The 23,331-nt window shown below is 45.1% G+C and overlaps 3 protein-coding genes across 13 annotated transcripts in view; 1 reads left to right on the top strand and 2 right to left on the bottom strand.

The window, feature by feature from the left end:
• Positions 1-2,937, bottom strand: part of SKI (SKI proto-oncogene) — a 144,255-nt gene extending 141,318 nt beyond the window's left edge. For all 4 annotated transcript variants that reach the window (XM_020814936.3, XM_020814937.3, XM_020814938.3 and 1 more), the window contains exon 1: positions 1,705-2,937. In XM_020814936.3, the coding sequence (XP_020670595.3) occupies positions 1,705-2,709 (1,005 nt within the window). In that variant the 5' untranslated portion in view covers positions 2,710-2,937. The remainder of the gene's footprint in view (positions 1-1,704) is intronic.
• An 8,603-nt stretch (positions 2,938-11,540) lies between these two features.
• FAAP20 (FA core complex associated protein 20) lies at positions 11,541-15,493 on the top strand. The gene is made up of 4 exons (XM_020814945.3): positions 11,541-11,782; positions 12,649-12,796; positions 13,677-14,269; positions 15,010-15,493. Exons 1-4 carry the CDS (start codon positions 11,679-11,681, stop codon positions 15,080-15,082), a joined length of 918 nt encoding a protein of 305 aa, XP_020670604.3. The 5' UTR covers positions 11,541-11,678; the 3' UTR covers positions 15,083-15,493.
• Positions 15,494-15,599: 106 nt separating this feature from the next.
• The window catches only part of PRKCZ (protein kinase C zeta), a 69,115-nt gene continuing 61,383 nt past the window's right edge, over positions 15,600-23,331 (bottom strand). For all 8 annotated transcript variants that reach the window (XM_020814942.3, XM_020814941.3, XM_020814943.3 and 5 more), the window contains 3 exons: positions 21,602-21,691; positions 20,296-20,411; positions 15,600-18,346 (listed from right to left, as the gene is read on the bottom strand). In XM_020814942.3, the coding sequence (XP_020670601.1) occupies positions 18,259-18,346; positions 20,296-20,411; positions 21,602-21,691 (294 nt within the window). In that variant the 3' untranslated portion in view covers positions 15,600-18,258. The remainder of the gene's footprint in view (positions 18,347-20,295; positions 20,412-21,601; positions 21,692-23,331) is intronic.

Below are 23,331 nucleotides of genomic sequence, written 5' to 3'. Positions count from 1 at the left end.
CAATAAAGAGGATCTTGTACCAACATACTTCGTCTGGGGAGACTTCACAATTGCCTGGCATACATTAAAAGGCGCTCTCTAGCAGCTTGCTCCAGGACACACTAATTTCCTCTCTCTCTCTGCTGTCTGTGCATGGTCCACAATCCACCCACAACAATGAATGGGGGTGCTGAGGCAGGACTAGAACCACACAGTACCGGGCACCAAAAATACACAATCCAGTCTGCACATTATCTACTAGACAGGAACAGAATTTGAACACATGCTAAATAAATATATCAAACACCTTGGGTTTGCTTGCCCTCTCAACGTAATACCTTTAAAAACTTTTGAAATGACTGAGTCTTTTCTTGCCCAACCCCCCAATATTTGCACAATTTTAGCCAGACATTTTGGAAGGGTCCATGAAATTTTGCACATTAGCATACACTTGCTGGCAGAGTTAATTTTTTGCCCCCCACAAGCAGAGACAGGGAAGGAAAACAATCTCTTTGCAAATATATATGTGTCTCCTTATTCTGCATAGTCCCATCTGAGATTTACTTCATGTCAGGAAATGGAACCGAGAACAACAAGATCCAAGGGTACAAAAATGTCACACACGTCCCACATACCTGATGAACTGGAATAGACCTTTGTCCTATTGAACGGCATGTGCAAAACAAAGAGGAAAACACGCAGTGCCAAACTTTCTTCTCAAAACAGAGAAAATGGATAAAAGAAAGGCCGGCACACTAATGCCTTCCTTCCCACTGCTGAAGCTGAATGGCTAATATGGAACCTCTTAGGGATTCAACATTGCAGGCAAAGATAAATTCCAGGAGACAACTTTGCTAATATGTAGCAGGGAAAATTACCCAAGTGGGAGAGGGGATCCCACCAAAGAATTTAGTGCAAAACAAATGTAGCAATTGCTGACCAAAAAGAGAAAGATCAAACATCCGGTGCGGGCTGATTAGAAATAAATCCAGGGGAGATCACTTCTTTCTAGGACTGTGCTCTTAAGTGTCTTTTCAAGTCATCAAGGCTCCCTGAACTCAAGGGGGCCCACTGCTCACCCCACACACCTAAGGCCTTGTTTCACCTAACTGAACTACACTGTGCAATGCTGGCTAACTTCCCCAGGATCATGGACGCAAGTTTCTCAGAGATCCTCGCATCCAGGACTCCTGCCCCAAAGAAGGGTCCCGTGAACCTCTGAGGAGCGCACACGCTGCCCCATGAAACACTGGCCTCCGAACGAACACAAGCACACACCTGGCCGCAGGGTGGCTGGGCGAACCATACAGAGGCAGCCTCCAAGAGTCGACATGGGTGAGACACGGACCCAGTCCCGAGGTCAACGTCCTAACAAGTCTCTCCTTTTTAGAAGCCTGCTGAACATTTCAGGCATTAACCTATTTAAACAGCTACCTGGGGGGGGGGAATGAGGGCAACCCCCTTCAGAATTAAGCTAGGCTGGAGGGACAGGTAAGTGCCACATTATCAAGCTGCGTAGGATTGTTTTTACAAAGTCTGCAGTCATCATCCTTGTCAACAACTGCTCCTCTCTGCTCACTTTTGACAGCTGGGGGGGGGGGAGAAGGCATCCTTGCCCAAACCGAGCCGGTGAAGCCCTCCCCCTCCTAGCGCCTGGGCTACCGAGGACCCCCCCCCACGGAAAGGGGGCCTCACGCCCGCTGCAGCTCGCCGCCGGCCACTCACCCTGGGCGCTTTCCTCTTGTATCGGTGGCTGTAGTCGAACTTCTCCTTCATCTCGTCCAGGCACTGGCCCAGCCTGGCCTTCTCCTCCTTGCCGGCGTAATCCTGGCTCAGGAGGATGTAAGCTCGCCAGTTGGCCGAGTCGAAGCCCCAGTGGCAAGTCCGGTTCTCCAGCGCCTTGTGCGAGTGGATGACGAACTTGTGCGGCGGGTACATGAGCCGGCAGTCGAGGCACTGGATGCACGCCGCCCCGGGGTTACTGTACAACTCGGGCACCAACAGCCCCTTGCATTTGCCGAAGCACTCGTGGTAGACCTTGAAGCTCCGCTCGGTCACCTCCAGCTCGATCGCGCCGGGGCCGCCGCCGCCGCCGCCGCCTCCTCCGCCTCCTCCGGGGCCGCCCCCGGCGGCGTACTCCTTCTTGCAGCGTCCGGGCGGGTAGGCGCCGCCGTAGAGCAAGGCGTTGCAAAGGCGCTCGGCGTCCGTCTTGGTGATGAGCCCGCAGGAAGGGGCCGAGAAGGGCAGGATGCCCATCACTTTGAGGATTTCCAGCTGGTCGGCCGTGCAGCGCGAGCAGTAGATGTGCAGCTCGTCGCAGACGGCGTTGATCTGCTGCAGCGAGAAGTCCCGCAGGACCGAGTTGAGGATCTGCGGCAGGCAGAGGCGCTTCTCGCCGCCCACCACGAAGCACGAGATGGTCTCGCCTTCCAGCACCGTCTCGCAGCGCTCCGTCGAGCGGTCCGAGGGCATGAAGAAGGGGCCCGGCATCACCGCCGGCGGCTGGATGGGCGGCAGGTGGAGCACCGGGTCGGCCGAGGAGGAGGAGGAGGAGGAAGAGGAGGAGGAGGAAGGCTCCTTGCCGTTCTCCCGCTTGTAGAGTTCCTGCGCCCAGCGCGCCGAGAAGGCGGCCGGACCACCCAGCGAGCTCATGGAGCTCAAATGAAACTGTTCCAAGGTCTTTCGCAGGCCGGGGTGCGGGTGGAAGCTGCTCCGAGTGACAGTCTCCATTTTAGGGGCTTTGGGTCGGCTCTTTCCCCCCCGCGCCGCCCGGTTCCTCTCTCCTGCTCGCCTGGTCTTCGTGGTGTTTTTCTGTTTGTTTGTTTCTTTTAGGGCCCCCCCTCTCCTTCCTCTCTCTTTCTGTGTTCTGGTTTATTTTTCTCCCTTCCTCCAAGCTCTTTTTAAAGGTCCAGCAGCAACGCGAAACAAACACCAAAAAAGAAAGCCACCCCCCCCTAAAAAAAACAACCACAAGGCCACCAAGGAGCTTCCGCGACCCCCCCCCCCCCAGCCTCGACGGAAGGTTTCCGAAAAGAAGCGAAAGAGATCGAGGCCAAAAGCTGAAAAACAAACAAGCAAAATAATAATAATAATAATGATAAACCTCGAAAAGGTCGCCAAGAAAAGTCCCAAGTTTAAAACGTGCGGTCGCTGCCCGATGAAGACGGAAGTGGGGCAAAGCCACCAAATCTCATATTTTCACAAGGAAAAGAGGGCTGCGCGATTCTGCTCGGTCCGCTTTCCACCAGCCCCTCGCCGGCGCGACTCTCCGCAAAGTTCAGGGGGGTCTTCTCGGCGCGACGGGGCGAAAAGCACAGCCGAGCCGACCAAAAGGAGGCTCCTCTTCATTTAAAGAAGAGAGTCGGGGGGAGAAAAAAGGAAAGGAAAAGCGCTGCCTTTCCCCAGCCAGGCATCCCCTCCCACCTCCATTCAAGCCAGTCTGCGAGTCACAAACACACACACACACACACACTCACAAACAGGCGCACACGCGCGCACACTCGCCCACCAGCCCTCCCGGTCCCCTCCCCCCCCCACAAACAACAAATTTGCTAATCAATCTGAAGCAAGGACGGAGGGAGAGCGAGAGCCTCGAAGGGAGTTAATAGCACCCGAGTGTCTTGAAAGGTGTCCAACAAGCAGCAAAACCGGCGGCGGCGGCGGCGGCGGCGCCTGGCGTCCGGGAACTCCGCTCCTTTCTGTCCATAGCCAGCCCCCTCCCCTCTTTTCCAAAAAAATAAAAATAAAGATTTTTTTTTGGCTTCTTCCTTTGCCAACAGGAACCAGGCTTAATGCAAGGAGGGGGGGGAGACAAAAATCTGCGGCTTTTCCCAAACGGTGACGCGGCGGTGTCTTTTTTTTTTATTTATTTCCTTCCCCTTCCTCTGTCTCCGCTCCGGCCTCTGAACCGCGAAGGACGAGGATTTGGAAAAAGAAAAAAAGCTCCCAAAAATAAAAGATTATTTCTTCTCTTCTTCAAGGTTACTTTGCGAGGTTGTTTGTTTGTTTTTTTGTTCTCCTCCCTCGCTTGTCTCCGCGTCTTCCTCTCCTTTTCCCCTCGAATTCTTCTTCTCCTCCTTATTTTCTTTTGCTTTTTTCCTTGCTTGCCTGGGCTTTTTCCAAGGTGGCGGTGGTGGTGGTGGGCACGGCAGCCGCGAGCGCGCTCACATCCTCGCCGCTCCACGCTCCGACCCAGACTGAGGGTGTTTCAAAGCTGAGCTAATGCGGGCGGGCGGGCGGGCGAAGGAGGGAGGGAGGGAGGGAGGCAGGGAGGGAGGCGGCGCCCTCCTCCTCCTCCTCCTCTTCTTCTCCCTCCTCCTCCTCCTCCTCTCTGTTTGTTGGTGTCTGCCTCAGCTCTTGAAGCCCGGCCAAGAATGTGACCAACTCCCCAGGCTGGGCTCTTCCAGGAACAGGCGCAGCCTCCCCCCGGCGCTCTGCTGCTCCTGCTCCTGCCTTTTTTTCTCTCTCTTTTTTTTCTTTTTTGCCTCCTCTTCCTTTGCCTTCCGAGCCGCTCTGCAAAAGGCAAGCGAGACACACATACACACACACACACAGGCAAATATACACACCCGCGCCCGCCCGCCCGTAACTTCCTTACGCCGGCTGCTGGAGAGAATGAGAAAAAAAGGAGGGTGGGTAAAGCCTTCGGTTCACAGACCTCGCGGCTGCCAAGAACGGCGAGCGGGAGGGCGGCTCTTCTGCGCGCAGTCGGGGGGGGGGAGAGAGAGAGAGAGAGAGTTTGGCTGGGCTCCTGCTCTCGCTGCTCTTAGGGTGGCCCGCGGGCTAGGAGAGGGGGGGATGCTGGGAGATGTGGTCCCGAAAAGGAACGTGCCCAAGCTCCGGGAATTACGTCACCGACGCTGGTTTCTGTGTTGAAGTCCAGTCTGGCTTCAAGGCCACGGAGGGGGTTTCTCAGGGAAGGTGAGAAGGGAAGGTCACCCAGAGTGGTCGACCAGACCAGATGGGCAGGATAAAAATCAAATAAATAAATAAATAAATTTATCAAGTGGTTTTTAGCAGGGCCACCCCGGGAGTTGCCAAGGCCAAGGTGGGATTTGAACCCAGGACTCCGGAGTCACAGACCCACCCTGGATAGGTTACACTGCCCTGGCTGCTCCTTCTCGAGTACTGATAAGAGGAGGAAGAAGAGGGGCACTGTTGTGTGACCTGCTGGTTACAACAACGTTCAGGATTGGGTAACAGCTTGAAAAGATCACTAGAAAGTTATAATTAAGGCCAGCTTTGGAGTCCTACAGAACTCCTCGTCAGGCCAAGAGGGAAGAGCAATCTTGGGATGAAGGCATCGCCTCCAAACGCTGGGCCAGGTGCCAAAGCTGGGGAAGGAAATCTTATTGTGGAAAGTATCCCTATCAGCTGCCTGACTAATCTGAGGAAGACCGAACGCATGCAGGGAACGGGCTGGATCCAGCCTTCGCAATACTCTGAGGAGACTGACAGAAATACATGGTTCTTAAGTAAGCAATGTGTTCTGCCTACGAGTGACCTTCGCACGGATTCTGTATCCATGGTTTCCAAGCTGTGGGGTGGGTGGGCTTAGATGCCATCCATCAGTTCCCATCCAACCAGGTCAGTCATTCCAGTCTCTGTAGACCAATAACACCTGGGAAGCTCAGGTGTTGCAAAACAGGGGTTGGATCCAATCCATTATTTTGAACTATTATGTATTTTCGTACGATACCTTCTGTGTCACTTTGTATAATATTTCAATGCCATTTGCAAAGAAAACGCTATTATGAAAGCAATATTTTTTAAAAAACCAGCTTTTTATACAATATATATTTTTGAACTTTAACGCTGCAGTCTCTGTAAGTTACCGGGGAGCTTTTCAAATGAGAAGTGGTACCCCCCTCCAAAAATGGTCTAAAACAAAACAAAAATACAATACAAAAAGCAAAACAATTTTAAAAGGAGAAAAATGCAGCAGAGCTACCCTTAAAAGCTGGGGAAATCTCCGTAAATATGTTTTCAGAAGGCATTTAAAATTCATCAGCCAAAATCTTTAAGGAAGTTGCCACAGCTAATTGCTAAGGTCCAGCATCTCATCAATTAGCAACTTCCACCGTTTCTTTTGTGCATGAATAAATATACTGTATAATAGGACTCTGAGCATCATATTTCCTTCCTGAACTGCACCTGGGTGTTCCAGATTGCAGGTGCCGCTGCTGGAAAAGCAAGTGTCCCTGATGTTACATGACCAACGGCGATGGTTAAACCCAATGTCATGGGAATGGTGCACCTCTCTGGGTTTTAGTCCAAACTTACATGGATCCAGGGTTTCGGATCACTCCTCTAAAGCCTGGGCTGAAAGCCCCTGTAGAAGCAACACCGCTTCCCAGTCACTGCCCTCCACTGTACAGGGCCAATGGCCCAACATACAGTAGTCTTCTTGGTTTGGAATGTAAGAAGCCCTTCCTTGAGGATCTGCCTATTAATTTATAACTGACTCTGAAATGTAATGTTTGGTAAACTGCCCTGCAAATGTGCAGAACAGTCGAGAATACTGTAAGTTGCTAAAATAAGCACACTTTTGGCTTTAGCCATGGCCTTCTCTGCCTGCCTATTTATAATTAAGTAGAATGTCTACCCTAATTTAGCAGCCTACCCTCTGACCATTATGGGCTGCCACTTCATACTCCACTCCTTCAGTTCATTCCCCAGAATCTCTCCTCCTCCCGCATCAAGGCCTTCCACTTTATCCCTAAATCATAACAAGGTAGGAAACTGCCCTGTATGAAAGATGGCTTGGGATTATCTGTGCTGTAAACTCTGCACAGATTGACAAGGGCTTTTCCAGAGGAATTTTTTTCAGAAAGAAATGTCAAGAATTGAACCTTACTGCCCTGCAAGTTGAGCATCTCCTCCACAATATGAATAGCCTTGTTCCAAATGCTCAACAAACACTGCTCTTGCTTATATTTATCTAAAGCTCTCTGGGTCTCTTTGTTTCATGTCTTGCCCTATAAGATGTTGAAGATTTAAAGCATTTTACTTATGAACTTATGAAAATCTGTAAAGTATAACTATTAGTCACATGCACACCTGAATGACACAACACAGAACGAATACATGTCACACATACATTTGTAGGTCTATAATTGGATTCAAGTCTATATTAGAAAGGAGATGTTGCCTAAACATTAGGAAGATTTTTATAGACAGCAACAAGCTTTTTTGACAATGCAGTGGGCTACCTCAGAGGTTAATGGATCCTCCCTCACTGGCGCTTTTCAAACAGGTCCAATGGACGCTTGATGGAGGTGCTTGTACATTTCCTGCATCAGTAGGGGGTTGATCTTGATGACCCTTGCAGTCCCATGAGGCTCTAACATTCTGTGACTTAAAAAAAATGGTTAATTATATCAGCTGCAACCTGTGTGTACTTTACCTCCAAGTAACCCCTGATGAAAACAGTCAGACTTGCTCCCAGGTAAATCAGAATGTCACACCATGAATGTATACACACTAAGGAAAAAATTAGCTAAACTGAGGTGGGGGAGCCATGTTAATTTTTTAAATGATACATCAGATCATTTGGCACAGTGGACATGACCTGAAAATAGGTCTGCTTCATTTACTTCCATGTTTTTTTTTCTAATCTATTAAAATCTGATTCACTGCTAAATTGCATCAGCCCTGGGTTTTTAACTTTGAAAAAAATGGGCTTGCAGTATATACAAATATTAATAATAAGACTCCAACTTCTCAGAGTTTGCAGGTAGAGAGCACCCAGAAGTGGTTTCCCCTTCCATTTGGGGGTGGTGGTGGTGGTGACCCGGGCTGGCTGTTCTCTCAATAGCACAAGGGGAAATTGAACAACATGTAATTCATTGACCTATCCAGACAGCTAAATATAAACAAACACACAATTTACATGATAGCATAACTATAAAACAGTTTCTGGGGGAATGTAGATATGTGGGTCCAAGAAACAAACTCTTCAGCATTGTGCATTATGTGTTAGTATATATTTTGAGGCGATCTCTTTGCCCCATGTCAGTTTTGCACTCATGACTTTTTATTACACAACTGTTTAAAAAGCTAATAAAAATATTGTTTAAAAAATGGAACAGGGTGGAAGAGCTGAGAAGTGACATATACATAGGTGAAATGGGGATCATGACTATGTGAATATACTGGATACACACACAAACATATATATATATTAATTATGCTGCAAGCAACTGCTACCTGCCGTTTTATGCATGAAGCATTCAGCTTTTCTGAAAACTGTGTATATTATACATCTAGGAAAGACTGCCCTCTCCTGGTACAGGACTTAAATAGCAAGTTTCAGAATGTCTCCTTAAAAAGCAACTTTTGCAACCCCTACAGTTGACTAGATACTTCCCACAATTGTTTCTACCTGAAATAATATTAGAAAACATAATTCCATTAAGAACAGAATTTTGGTATCCAGCTGCTTAACACCAATTAGCTTTAGAAATACTGGGCTCTTGAAATATAATGTATTGTTAAAAAAACCTTTATAATGGGAAATTCATGATTGATTTATAATTTATAATGGGAAAACTACAGTACTTGAATTTGGAGAAAAGTTGTGCAGGACCTCATGCAAAAAAAAAAAAGAGTTGGATTAAAACCAGCTTCCATTATTACATTTGAACATGATTCTGAAATCTGACATAGCAGAAGAATCAACCGTCGAAATACGGCTGGGATCCTGTTGGGTATTTTTCTGGAGTGAAACTAATACTAAAAAAAAACTATTGCACTATTTAGCAAAGTGACTTAGCTGCACCCACAAAACTTCCCAACAGCATACTGGCTATAAAAATAGTCAGAAGACAGAAATTCTATGTATCTGTTGTTGGATTCTTAAATTCATTTGGATCCAGATAGGTTCCAGCCATGTTCCAGTACTTTATACTTAATTGTTGTAAGCCACCCAGAGACCTTTGGATAGTGTAGGTGGCATATAAGTTAAATAAATAATTAAATAATAAATACTGGCTCAGTATACTGGGTCGCCTTGTTTTATATGGTTTGTTTACTCTGAGACTGGATTCTTCTGGGTTTCAGGCTGGACTTTTCATGGACATGGTTTGCACACTGAGGATCTGAGGCTGAATCCTGGATCTGAAGTGAGCAAAGGTAAACATTTTACAATATGTCTGTAAAAAGCACTGTCTCCGTCTTAAAACAGTATTATCAAATCATTGTGTATCTCATATTAAAGTGCAATACTATACAGTATAGCACAGTTGGTTTATATGTAGGTTCTCAAAATCTCAGTCTGATGCCCACAACAGTAGTTAGCAATGCTTTTTATGTGTCTTAAGCATATATAGCTTTGAAAATAATTGCTTTATATATAAGGACATCACTGGCCACCAGAAAGTCAAATAAGTGGGTTTTTGAGCAAATCAAGCCTGGACTCACAGTAGAAGTTTTAAAATTATTAAACCAAGGCTATGGTACAGTGAGCAAAAACTCACTGGAAAAGGCAATAATAGTAGCAAAAGTTGTAGGCAGTAATAAGAGTGGAGGATCTAACATGAGATGGACTGACTCAGTAAAGGAACCCCCAACTTACGGTTTGCCAGACCTGAGCAGGGCTAATTATGGGATTTTTTGCAGGTCATTCATTCAGAGTTTTCAGTCAGGAGCACTTTGAGGATGCTTAGCAACAACTTCAAACATAAAATGGTAGAAGGAGGTGCTTCAGTTTGGAATCTTGCTTATGCAAGGACTACAGTTTTACCCCACCTGCCCTATACCAAGGCAAATCCTTGGTTCATTTATTCAGTCCCATCAGGACTGCCAGGTTCTTTCCAGGTGTTTTCCAGCCTGCCCAAAAGATGTTGCCAATCAAACCTGGAGCATTTTGTTTATTTATGAGGGAAATCCAATGTTCATTGCACTCTGTGGCATTTAATGTTGCTTATACTTTATGTGACTAAGTCCCTCTCATTTCAGTAGGTTATGCTACCTAATCTGATGTTGAATTTGGTGCCTGAGAGTATTAACTGGGAGCATTAATTGTAATTAATCACACCTATGGTTCCTGCTAATTTATCTTTTTTATTTTTTTAAGTTTAGTTTTGAATATGATTTTAATATTTCTGTGTTTACTAATTTTGTAACTATTCTTTTAATGTGCCATTTTAATTCTTGTCCCTTGTAATTATTGGTCAGCCATCTTGAGTCCCAGTGCTGGGACAGAGGCAGCAGAGAACTTCAATAAACAATATAATAAAGAACGATGATAATTGCCCCAGATGATGGAAGACACTCAATACACACATCTCATTTTGGAAAACAATTCACTTCCATACTGAAATCCCACAGAGGAACATGCTGGCCACTAGTAGCAATGTTTAGAGAGAGAAAATAGCATCTGTAGCAGCATTTTTGCACATTTAAAGCATGCTGTGTTCATGCTCAAGTTGCAGTTATCATAGCAACCCTGTTAGAGAAGTATAGCATTATTATCCTCCAAAATGCAAATAATAGCTTAGCAAAGGTTAACTAATGATATTCATGATATTTAAACTCCAGATTTCTCTGAAAACGGCTTTATTTCCCTCAGCTGTGGTTCTCCTCATTTGCTATTGGAGCTTCTCTATTGATAAATAACATCCTCACCAGGTGATTCGCAACAACTTAACTATTTAAACATTTTTTTCCAAAGCAGATTGAAAACACTTCTTTCAAAGAAGGTCCAAACATCCTCTAGTTGTATCCAAGAAAGGAAACTATGTTCCTCTGTTTCACCATGCGCCACAAAAAAAACAAAATGAAAACAAGTACGATTTAACGATTAAAAAAACAATAACTGGAGGTTTATCTACTTTTATTTTAGTGGACCTACTACAGAATTAACCAGCACTGTTTTTGTTGTGTTTAGGCACAAAGATAACACATGGTTTATGTTTCAGAAATATAAATGAAGTCTCTGCTAATGTATCAAACAAAAACTAAAGATTTTTTTTTTTTTTAAAAAAGATAAAAACTGTTGTGGCACCTTAAAGGATTCTATTTTAATGTTTTCGTGGACAAGTCTCAGGGTCTGAGCAAGCGGACTTGTTCCACAAAACTCATATTATAATCCAGCAGTTAAAGTCTTTTTTAAAGGGGCCCACAAGATTTCAGTCTTCGTTTTTGAATTTTTAAAGACTAAACTGCTATGTTTTAAGCTGAGCTTTCGTTTAACAAGTCCAGTTCCTCACCCTTCTCCACAAAAGCCCACATTGAAGCATAGCAGTTCGTCTTTAAGGTGCTACAAAGTTTTTTGTTTCGTTTGGTCTTATTTTACACGGTTTTTGTTTCGTCTCGGCTGCTTTTCTCCCCCTCTTTTTAATTGTCCTCCCCCTCGAATTAAAATCCGTAAAAAAGGCGGGGGGGGGGAAGAGAGAAAAGAATGAAGAGGTGGGTAAGGCTGTGGCTGAGGAAAGATTTATTTTTGAGGCGACTACAACTCCCAGAATTCCTCAGGCAGCACGCTGCCTGAGGAATTCTGGGAGTTGTAGTCGCCTCAAAAATAAATCAATCCACACACACCCACACAGCCTTGTAGCTGTTTCCCGCCATTTTCTCAACGACGCTGACATTGCAATGGGAGGCGGTGGTGGCCAAGGGAGCCAACTCTGAGGAAAAAATTAAAAATTTCCCAACCCCACCCCACCTCACAAAGGTTTCTCTCCCCGTTCTCCCTCGCCATGGAGCCCCGGCGAGAAGGGAGCAAACTCCGCCTCAAACGCAAGAAGCAAGCCGAGGACAGCGAGCAGGGAGAAGCCGCTCCCGACGGGAACCACCCGCCTCTGTGAGTGCGGGACGCCGGCGCGGGGGAATTTATACCTTCGGGTGCCTCGCGGGCCCCCCACCCCTCTCCCGAGGGGGCGGGGCCTGGAGTGGGCGGGGCGAGGAGCGGGGTGGGAGGGGCGTCTGTTGGAAGGGAACTCTTCCCATAAAATGGAGGGGAGGGGGTGGGAATTTCTATATTATTTATTCATTCATTCATTTTTGCAAGCACCTGATTAGCGAATGCATACTAGTTATTTATTTATTTAACTCATATGCCACCCACATTACCCAAAGGTCTCTGGGGGGAAATGTTTAATTGTTTACAACAATTAAAATTTATTTAATCTGTATGTCTCCGATAGTACAGTGTGCATTTTCTGGGCGGTGGATAGCCAAGTCATATAAATATTTTCAGGCCCTCAATGATGTCACCGCTCCCCCCCGCCCCTTTTAGGAGGTTGCTATTGTATGTGAACAGTAGGAAACCACCCACCCACCAAAGCCCCTCCGTGGATGCTGAGAACCGTGGATTATAGCAAACGCATGATCTCTGGCTCCCTTTAGAGGCCAGTTCTGGTGACTTCATCTTTAGAAATATGTATTTCTAGGATTTTTCTTTTTAATGTTTTTTAGACCGTGGTTAAGTGAACCCGCGGATACTGGGCCCACAGAGAAGGGGGGGGTTCCTACTGTATTTACATATTTATGCATTGAGTTACCAGTTAAGTAGCTTGCAGTTAAACTGCACAAATACAGTCCGTGTTGTGCAGGTGACATCAAGGCCTTTTCCAGCCCTCCTGAATTTCTGACCTCAAGATGGTCACGAAGTGAAGAGTGATCCAGTCCAGAGGGGAAGACTATTCTTGACGTTTTTCTGTTTCACAGAACGTGCCGAAGCAGCCCCGCCTGGTTTCGAAAGCAAGATTTAAGCAGTGCTGAAAGGACGTGGAAGACGTTACTGATGGCTGTGGACCCAGAACTGGATGGCTTAAGCTTAGAGAACGTGGCCAGCCTTCCTCCCTTCCTTCCAAAGGTAAGGAAAGGGGTTTAGAAAGGGCTGTCAGAGGCCACAAAGATAAAGTTCGACATGGAAAGCAACCAGGAATGGAGGCCCATTTGTAAAACAACACAAAACCCACCAAGTTCTGAAGTCCAGAACACTAAATATCGTTGTATCTTATCCTAGAATTAGAATGCAGTACCACAGAATGCCTGGTCTGGTTGTCACCGCTTTTGATACGCTCAGCTTATGTCAGGCTTCCCAGAGTCTTCAGCTACCGCTTGAAGAATGGCGAGGTTGACCTCTGCCATCACAGTGCAGAGAGAAAAACCAATAATGCAAGTCTCTGGCTCTGGAAAATAGCATCCTTCGTTGTGTGCCTTCTCGTATGGTGGAGGGCAAAAGGGGTTTCCTTCAGTGGTCACGTCTAATTGAGAAGCAGAGTCCCCTTTTTGATAGTCCTTGGTCAAGGGCTGTATCTGTGAACCTAGAAAGCATAGTTTCCAGAACCAAAGACTTATGCCATCCTCAACCCAACTGGAGAAAATAGTGTAAGATTCAAAGACACTTAAGGAGCATCGTTATGTGTCTAACTACTTGAAGCTGCATGTCTCGCATTCAAACCCTACACTAGTCGTTAGTGAAATCCTGTTCCGCAAAAGGCTTAACCTTCAGCAAGGAGCTGCCCGCTAAAGTTAAGACATCTCCGTAGGCATTCTCTGCTGGATGCCGAATTGCACAACTCGGTATGCACTAGAAAATGCCTTTGGAGTTCTTAAGTTACAATCACTTGCTGCTAAGTTACGCCTTTTGCGTAACTGCGCAACAGGATTTCAGCCACTGTATTATATTGGCTTTTTGACTGGTGGAGTATATACCATTGAGAAAAACCTTGAGTCTGTTTGTGTTACAGAGCTTTCAAGAGGCAAATCCTCAGCCAAAGCCAGAAACCTTCAGCGTTGGAATGAAACAGTTTGAGTGGGTTCCATTTCCGCTCTACTGCAGAGAAAATACTCAAGGAAAGGGTTCGAGAAGCCGTGAAAAGGACACGGTCAGCTTAATACCAGAGGGAAAAAATGAAGATAGCAGATCCGAAGTCGTTTCTTGCATTCTGGAGCAAAAACTCGTTACAGCCCCATATGAGCAGACAGTGGAGGGATCAAATACGCAACACAGCGTTAAACATCCCACTCAGGTTGAAGGTAGAGAGAGGACAGAAGCAGGCGGACCTGACCAGCAACAGAACTCCATCAGGCCATCATCGTCAACCACTGAAAACAAGCCTGAGTTTCAAAGGCTGGCTGATGGACCTGCTACACAAGGAAGGAAGAGCGGCAGCAAAAACGAAGAGTTACTCAACGATGATACACTGGTCCCATCAGTGTTATTACCTGCACAAGTACTGCCTTCAGCTAGTTTCACTGGGCAGGAAATGGCAAAGAATTACAGTGAGGAACTTCCTTGTCTCGATCAGTGTCCAATGTGTCAAATGCACTTCGCCGGAACGTAAGTATCAGCAACCTTCTACGAATTCGTTTTTCAGGACAGCATGAAATCCAGGATGAAGGGGGGAAGAGAAAGAAATGAATCAGTCACTATAGTGCTGTTCAAGACAGTGAACATTTGTGTCCAAGGAAACAGTAAATTGCAGACTCTCCTTGATAAAAGCACTATCTTATAATACTGTGTTTCCCTGAAAATAAGACAGGGCCTTATATTCAATTTTTTGCTCCAAAAACACATTAGGGCTTATTTTCAGGGGATTTTTTTCCTTGCACAACCACCTACATTTATTCAAATGCAGTCATGTCATCTGGCTGCTGCACAATAGCAGAGGGTGGGGTTTCACTTAACTGGGGCTTATTTTTGGGGTAGGGCTTATATTACAAGCATCCTAAAAATTCATACTAGGGCTTATTTTCAGTTTAGGTCTTATTTTTTTTTGGAAACAGTAGTAGGAACTATTTAACAATATTTGAATGTGTCTTTGTGCACGACCATGGTATTGTCTCTTTTACATTTCAGCATGAAATCGACATGCCACCACCTCTGCACATGGAAGTTACACAGAGATTAAACTCTGTAATCCATTTCCCCCCAAAAACACCATTATTACAACCAACACTGTGTCCTGTTGCTGACTAGAAATGCAAGACACATGGGTGCCCATGCACAAGTGTATAGACCTCATGTGCTGGCTGTAATCTGCAGGTCTGATTGCTTCCATTTTTCCCCCTAATCTACAGATGCTCAAGGTTGGATGTTGATAGTCATCTGGCAAAATGCTTGTCTGAAAGTACAGAAGATGTGGTGTGGTGATGGAAGACTAAGAAGCTGTAGGAGGACATCGGCCGATAGCAAAGAAATTTGCAACAATTCACAAGCTAGAAAAAGAAAAGTACAAGCGCCACTGGATACTCTTCTACGCTTTCAAGTTTATATCCATTGGTGTAAACTGGTGGTTCTTCTTAGGCTGTTAGCATACATACCTCTGGTAAGATCAGAGAGGTCTGGAAAGAAGTTAGATTATAATTAAAAACCTTTTTTAAAGAAACGTTTTCTCAAGAAAAATAACCCATGCTTGTTGTGATGGTCTATTCGATGTACAAACTTTGAACCTCTTGGAAAAGATTTTTTTTTTCATCTACTGAGGGGTGAATGAGCTATGAGCAAGTCAGGCAAAGAATAGGTTAAATCTATCAATAAAGGGCTGGAAATTCTCAGCTGTTATTTTAGTGTCAGTTTTGTTTTTATTATGGTGCATGAGTTGATTTATATTTAAACAAAACAAATAAAAATTGGAAACATTTCTGCAAAGGGAAGCCACCAACAACGCTTCTCATTAAAGTCTTTAATAGATGTGCAAGAATATAAATGATCTTAGCTGTTTATGGGTTAGTATACCATCTTTTGCACAAATAAAACTGGCCAAAGATCTCAACTAGTTAATTATACAAAACTACAAGAACATATTTACTGTTTTACAATCATTAAATTAGCTAATGTGTTTTCATTTACATTTCATTTACATACTAAGACAATTATATCATTACCAGATCCATTTGCAATATATTAGGATTTTTTTTTAAACCACACATTTAATTACATCCTTCATTTCTCTTTAATTTATAAAACAAGAACTTCATATAAAAAAATTCTCCTTCATCATGGACAGAACGTTAGTCAGACACTTTGCACAGGAGCAACCAACTTTTCACCAGCAAATTATTTGGCAACACAGCAACATTGTAAATGCCTTAAATTGTAAATAAACCAAGGACTGGTTTCCTAGAACGCCTGTTGAGCCAGTGTGCGTGTGCATCCCATTCACTCATCCTACTCTAATGTCCTGGTATCACGGAAGTTTAGGCCAAAGAACACTGGGCGTTTGGCTGAACCTCTTTGCCCCAGAATGAGATGGCGTTGGTGGGTCTCCTCACCATGGAAAATCTGCTGCTTGGAGTTAAATCCGAGATACAGAGACGGGGAACATTCCGAGTACACTGAATAGTTCATTCAGAAGTGTGTGTGTGTGTGTGTGTGTGGGGGGGAAACCCAGCATTTTCTCATGGTTCACTTAGAAAGAAAACAGGACTACCTCTTAGGTTGATGACTTGGTTATCTAAATCTTAGGCACTGGGGGCAGGGGACTTCTAACTGAACAAGTTACTGCTGGTTAAAGCATACTTTGTGCAAAATAATAATAATAATGATACAGTCCAGAGAACAACTTTTTTTAAAAAAACAACAACTCTGGATGGTTCTTTTAAAACTGAATGGTCACAGATAATGTGTTAATTCAGTAAGCCTGGGGAAAGGATGTACAAAATATGTACATGGATGGTTCCTTGAAAGAGACATATATATATATTTTTTCAATACCATGATCTGGCAGTCTTAGGCTAAGCACCTCATGGCCTTGAACGCAATGGAGATGTCATGCTCAGCACCTCACAGGATGCTGTACCCTGAGAAACCTAGACAAGAAAAAGAAGGTGAAAATGCCAGCAAATTATCTTTCGTTTTTAAGACCCAATCAGGTGAGATACGATGGCACATCCAATTTCTGCTTTCTGCAGAAATGTCCTTCCCTGGAACTGAAAGCTATTCAGTGGAGGTGGAACAGAAACCTATTGAACATGGAATACTGCCTTTTCTTCTCATCCTTCGAGAGGCGGATCGTTCTGAAAGGTTTTGGATAGCAGTGCACACTGATTTGTCCCCAAATAAACGGATACTTTGCTCTTTAATTCTCAAAGCTGACGAACGATTAACCTGATGCAACATTCCCCCTGTTTTCAAAAAGAGGAAATATGGACATATTTTATATTACTATATGCATACAATATTTATACATTTTTTAATTTTTCTTTTCTATCACTAAGATAACTGCTCTGACAAGTGTTGCGTCCACCAAATCCATTTCTAGAGCTAGTCAATGATATACGCTGGCCATTTCAAAGCAGACAGATCTTTTTAAGTAGGAGGTGTGCTTTATCAGAAAGAAAAATGCAACATGTTGCTGGATTTTCTTAATTTTTTTCCACTTTAAGGCTATGATCCTTTTACTTTTCCATGGTTCCTTTTGAATATTGCATTGATAAAAATATTACTCAAAAATCTAGTATACAACACAAGACAATGTAGGCACTGCTCAAGTATTCTTAGAAATCCACCATGTGCAAATTAAAATTTTCTAATCAGATTTTGGTAATATTTTTCTTCCACATTAAGCATAATCCAGATGTTGCCAGTGATAAATTGCAATTTGGAATTGTTATTGCCGAGACCTCAGCCTCTTCTAAAAGTTCTCTGAATATACAAATTAAACAGCAGCTGTTAACTGGATGTTCCATATGTAAAATACTTAATTTTAAATAATCAGAGCTTGCAGGGTTTTTCAAGTGTTTCAAATACGGAATTTTTAAAATGTATTTCTCCATTTAGGCACTTGAATATTGTACCCAAATTTGTTATAACTGCTAATAAAACACAACTCCTTTTTAATATCTATATCTATCTGTCTATAGATATAGATATGTATAAACTGAGACATTTAAGATAGGTACCACTTGTGAAAGGCATCTAAAAGTATGCTTCAACACCACTAACAATTTATTCTTCAGGATGTTGCACGGTTCTACAGTAGGCTGCATGAAAATGTCCACCAGAGGCATCCAGCTTTGAAAAGGGTTAGATCATCTTTCTCTCCCAAGGATGCAACCAACCACGGATCCTTGATAAAGCAGGCACGAAATGCAGATCTCGTCGTGAAGCCAGCTCTGTCAGTGCTTCATTTTGGGGAAAAAAATAGAGGAAGACACCCACCAAAATCAAGTTTCTTTTATTCTTCAGCAGCAATTTTATCATCATTGGTCTCCACTCAAAACCTTTACAGTTTTCCCCAGCCTCGCATGCATATACTTGTTGTTAGGATTAAATGTCAACGTTCAATTCATGTCATCTGTCCTCCATGTAGATGCTATCTTTTCCTCTCATACGGTTTCTTCAGTTGACAGCAACAAGGGATTAATATATTCAAATCCTTCAAACTCGGACTGGTCTATTCTTTTTATTACATCTCTGCAAATGGAGAAAACACATTTTAGATGTTCTATAGTCATTTTTGTTTGTAATTCCTCCTCCTCCACCAACACAACCACTCCCGCTTGTACAGAGTGCATAAAAATAAAACGCCTCCTTGTGGGTGATCGTCAGCAATCACCGTCGTGACGGACAGACCCACTTTGGGAGCATCTAGAACTCATAGCCAGAGTGGGCAACATCATAGGGTCTCGCAGGACCTCAGAAATGACCACATTTATTAAGACAATAGCATTTCAAAGAATACAATCCATGGCATTGCTTCTGTAAAGTGTTATCCTGACTTAATCCTAGCGAGGAGGGACATATCGTACGGTGAGGTCAGAGGCAAAAGGCACACAGGAACGACCATCAGTGACAACCACGTAGGAACAGGGTCTGCTCACAAAACAACATGCAGTCCAGTGACCAGTTTAGTCTGAAGTGGCTTAAAGTTCAGCTCTAGTTTTGAAAAGTGGGTATTTTTTTTAAATAGGCCTTCAGGACTGCTAGTGGCAGGAACTATAAGAACAGCCTTGGGGAACCACCCCGGCTTTAGAAGATTCCCAGTCCTGCCTATGCAGAGGTCACAGCTGGGACAGCAGTGGCCCTGTTCAACCAGTGCTTTAAGCGATCCCCAACCTTTTTGGGACCACGGACCAGCTGAGCCTCTGAGGAAGGCAGGGTGCACACTCTTGGGCACATGCACGCTCTCTTGGGCGCATGCGCGAAGCGGTGGAGTAGTGTGCGCCCACCAGCGTGAGCGCTCCCCCACCCCTTTGCACATGCGCAGGAGTGCCTGCACGCCCACGCACCCCTTCCCACGGGCACATGCGTGAAGGGGTGGGGGAGCGCTCACGCCGGCACTGGCATGCAAAGCAGCTGTGGGGAGGGGAGTGCATGTGGGGGGAGGGGTGGGAGGTCTGTCTCCGTGGCCCAGTCTGGCTGAAGCCACGGACCGGCACTGGGCTGCGGACTGGGGGGGGGTTAACAACCTCTGCTTTAAAGGATGTAAACCCATAAGTGTCGTTTTTTGTAAATGTATCTTTTGAAAACGTAAAACAAAATCATACGCCTCTAAAACCTCAAACAACGCATTAACAAAACAACTACATGAACCATGCTCCCTCCACCCCGCCGGGACCACTTGAGAGATACACCCCACTTTCTCCTCCCTCTGTGGAGCCTCACTCCCCTTCCAAAATCGCTTTTGACTCTTGTGAAGGTACACAACTCTTCCCCTTTATAAATACAAAATAAACTCCCAGAAACCCCGGTCGGCACAAGCTGCTGGTGGTGAAGGCTTCTGGGGGAACTGCAGCCCAAGAATACATGGCTGACCCAAGGTTGGGAACCCTTGTTGTAGATGATGCATAGGGGCAGGCCTAGCACAGCTCCCCTCAATGCCTGTGGACTCTGCATGTTTTTTTTAAAAAAGTGGTTCTCAAACTGGGGTCCCCAGATGTTCTTAGACTGCAGTTCCCAGAAGCCTTCTCTACCAGCTGGCCTGGCCAGGATTTCTGGGAGTTGCAGTCCAAGAACATCTGGGGACCTAAGGTTGAGAACCCCTGCTTTATGCCAAAGCAGAGCTAGCCCCTAACTGTCGTACAAATACACGGCTCATTTGGGCAGAATATGTAAGGAGCTACCACATATGACGCTGAGATGGTGCCTCCCTGCTCTGTTTACAGACATAAGGAGAAAAATATGAGTCTCTCCGAAGAAAGTTTCTCTCTTTTCGACTTAACACTGTGTCTTCTTTAACTGTTAATCCCTCTCAGTTGGATTTCACAATATTTGAGAATCTGCTAAGCCAACAAAACGTCCAGGTTGATTAGGGGTTCAATCTATCCAAAATCAGACCGCTGCATAACTTCGAAGAGCTGTCTGATTCATATACACTCCTTGGACAAGCAGAATTATGAAAGTTCAAAAAAAAAACACCATACTCATCATCCGGCGTTAGCTGCACAGGTTCGCTGGTGAACTGGGTATCGAAGTTATCCAAGCCGTAATCGTCTGTGATCTGCGGCTGAAACGGAGGGGTCGCCTGCTTCTTTTCCAGCTGGAAGGTGGCAGAGAGACAGGAGAAGGGATGACTCATTGCTGAACCGACATTAAAGGGAAATCACAGGGGGTTCAACATGGCGTGCGCCACCCCCTCCCCAGCAGTTATTACCAAATGAGATAAATCTACACACCAGGGGTGTGTCTCTCATGCAACTGCAGCATGATGTCTCTAAAGCTGTCGTTTCACTTCGCTCCAGACTGACTTTTTTTTTTAAAAAAAAATCCCTCCCTGACCTCTAGTTAAAGCACGGAGTCACAGCATCTTCTCTTTTCAAAGATACCTGGCAGATGCCATGGAATCATCTTGCCAAGCTGACAACATGCTCTGCAACTGCTCAACAGCCATAGCCAGGAGCAACATCGACAGCTGCAACAGGACGGAGGCCTCTAGAGATGGCCAAGGTCTCTGGCTGCAGAATCAAATGTTGGGAGTTCGATTCCCTACTGGGGCTCCTTGACAGGGGCGGGACTCCATGATCCAGAGGGTCCCTTCCAGCTCTGCAGTTCCACTATATTATATTGTTATTGTTTTTTTTTTCAGCATTTTGTTGTGTCTTTGTCAGAACTGTCCAATTTCCTACATCCTAGAACTGAAGAAATCTCCTACCACCCTAATGAGCCACAGTGGCTGAGAGGCGTTAGAGATGTCGTGCAAAACCAGCGGAAATACCAAGCTTTGGGGTTAATCTATTCAGGATACCTTTCATCTACAAATTAGATGAGGTCTACACCACTGGTTCTTAACCTTTGTTACTCAGATATTTTTGGACTGCAATTCCCAGAAGCCTTCACCATCAGCTCTCCTGGCTGAGGTTTCTGGGAGTTGCAGTTCAAAAACACCTGAGTAAGAAAGGTTAAGAACCACTGGTCTGCACCATAGCAAGCCCACCTTCCTCCCAGCCGTGTTTTTGAAAGGTTTATGAATAACACGTGTCCTCATCTTTTTATACCAGAATATACTACAAGCGAATCTTGATGGTAAAAGGTGATAAGGTTTCCAAACTTGTCAAAACATTCTAAAAAGAGCTGGAAGTTACCCGTTGGACTACAATTCCCTGTGCTTAGTGGGTGATTCCGGGAGTTGCAGCATAATCCTCCCCCTACCCCCCCCAGCTCTGATTCCAAACTAGGAACTAGCACCACAACGTGTCAGTAACGAAGTAGGAGAGAAGCAATGGGCTTTACCAGATCCCAGTCTATGCTGCGAAAGAAGGTGTGAGATTTTATATCTGAAAATCCAGTCTGCGGCTGGCATCCGAGCCTCTCTTTGGGATCCTGGAAGCAAGAACGACATTATCACCACCACTGACAAAGGACAGCTACAAATGAGACGACTGGGCTGAAACAAAATTCCGTTTCCACCAGCGGGTCATGATGGCAGATCAGAGACTGGACGTCAGGAAGGAGTGAGAAAACTGCCACCCAGAAGCAGGGTTTCGTCCCTAATCAACATTAGCCTCAGCCCTCCAAGCAGGAAGGAAACCCTACCTAGCCCATTGTCATGCCAAGGAAGGCTGGGGTCGGCTGGCCATTGGTCAGTGCAGTCCAAAGACACGTAGGCTGGGAACCACGGTGCTCAATGAAGGCCGAGGCATCAGCTCACCAGAGAACCTCCAACCAATCACTGGTGGCTCCCTGCAAAGCAGGTCTCCCAGGCGACGGCTACTTTCGGAAGGGGGTTCCAAGTTCTGTCGGGGGCAAGCAAGCTTTTCCACTCAACTCTACCCACCTCCCTCTCTCCCTGGAAGCCTTTGAGGGGAATGAGCTGCAGGGGGCATCCTGTTTGTCTGTTTGCCGATGCTTTGATCGCTTGGTGGCCTGAGCATCTTAACGGCTATGGTATGGTACTGGGACCTGTTTCAGCGATGGCGTCGCCGGAATACTGCGGGAGGATGCCTCTACTGAAGTGGTTACAGGTACAGGAAGATGGGTTGGGGGAGGGAAGGGGGGAAGAGAAGTCATCCTTGAAGACCGGGATGCAAATATTTACACATTCTTCCTCTCTCTGGTCATTCCACAACCGTCATGTCCAGAGCTGTTCTTCCACAGTGAACACTGGGCCCCTCTTTGCCTGACAGTGTTGTTGACAAATGCCTGCTTGGAACATCAGTTTAACTCTTTGGCTCTCTCCTTGAGCCAGAAGCAAAAACCAAAAACAAAAAAAAAACCTACCGCACCCCGTAGTGCTCCAAGCTCTCTCTGGCCAGTTTACAATTCAGTGATGCAGGCAACACACTGCTCTCTCCCCCTACAGTGAGCCGGGGACTCAACTTGCCAAGGGTGGAAGGCTGAGTCAATCTCAGCCCGGGGATCAAACTCAGGTTGTGAGCAGAGTCTTCACTGCAAGAGGAGTTAACCCTACCCTGTCTATTCTCCTCCCGTGCCGACCAAAAACTACAACATGTACCTTTTCAGGATTGGAACCCCAGGAAGTGGGGAGTAACCGCTCTCCACTTCACCCTTCTGAAAACCATCCCTCGGAAGCTACAGTACTAGTTCTTTCGGAAGAGAAACTCCCAATAGCACTTGAGAAGACCAAGTAAATCTGTATCTTATTTTATCATGCTTCCATTTCCATGAAAACCACTAATTTATTTAGCTACTGCACACTTTCCTTAGTCCCTATTCTTCCAATAAAACAGGCTTACTTAGAGGGTAAATACCACTGAACTGAGTGGAAGTCATTTACATTCTGAATGAACACGATTAGGATCACACTGTATATCTAACTGACTATAATAACTCAATTTTTATAGTCAACAGGTTGTAATAATTGACTATAGCTTGCGTACATCCCATTGCCTACACAACAACAGCCTATAAGATATGGTCAATAATTTATTTTAGCTTTCACTTTTTTTTAAATTGTTTTTTTAAAAAAACCAACCATAAGGTTCTGAAATTAAGTTCGGGAT

Source organism: Pogona vitticeps, chromosome 7 (genome assembly GCF_051106095.1).
Source record: "Pogona vitticeps strain Pit_001003342236 chromosome 7, PviZW2.1, whole genome shotgun sequence".
NCBI lineage: Eukaryota > Metazoa > Chordata > Lepidosauria > Squamata > Agamidae > Pogona > Pogona vitticeps.
This window is presented reverse-complemented; position numbering and strand designations above follow the sequence as displayed.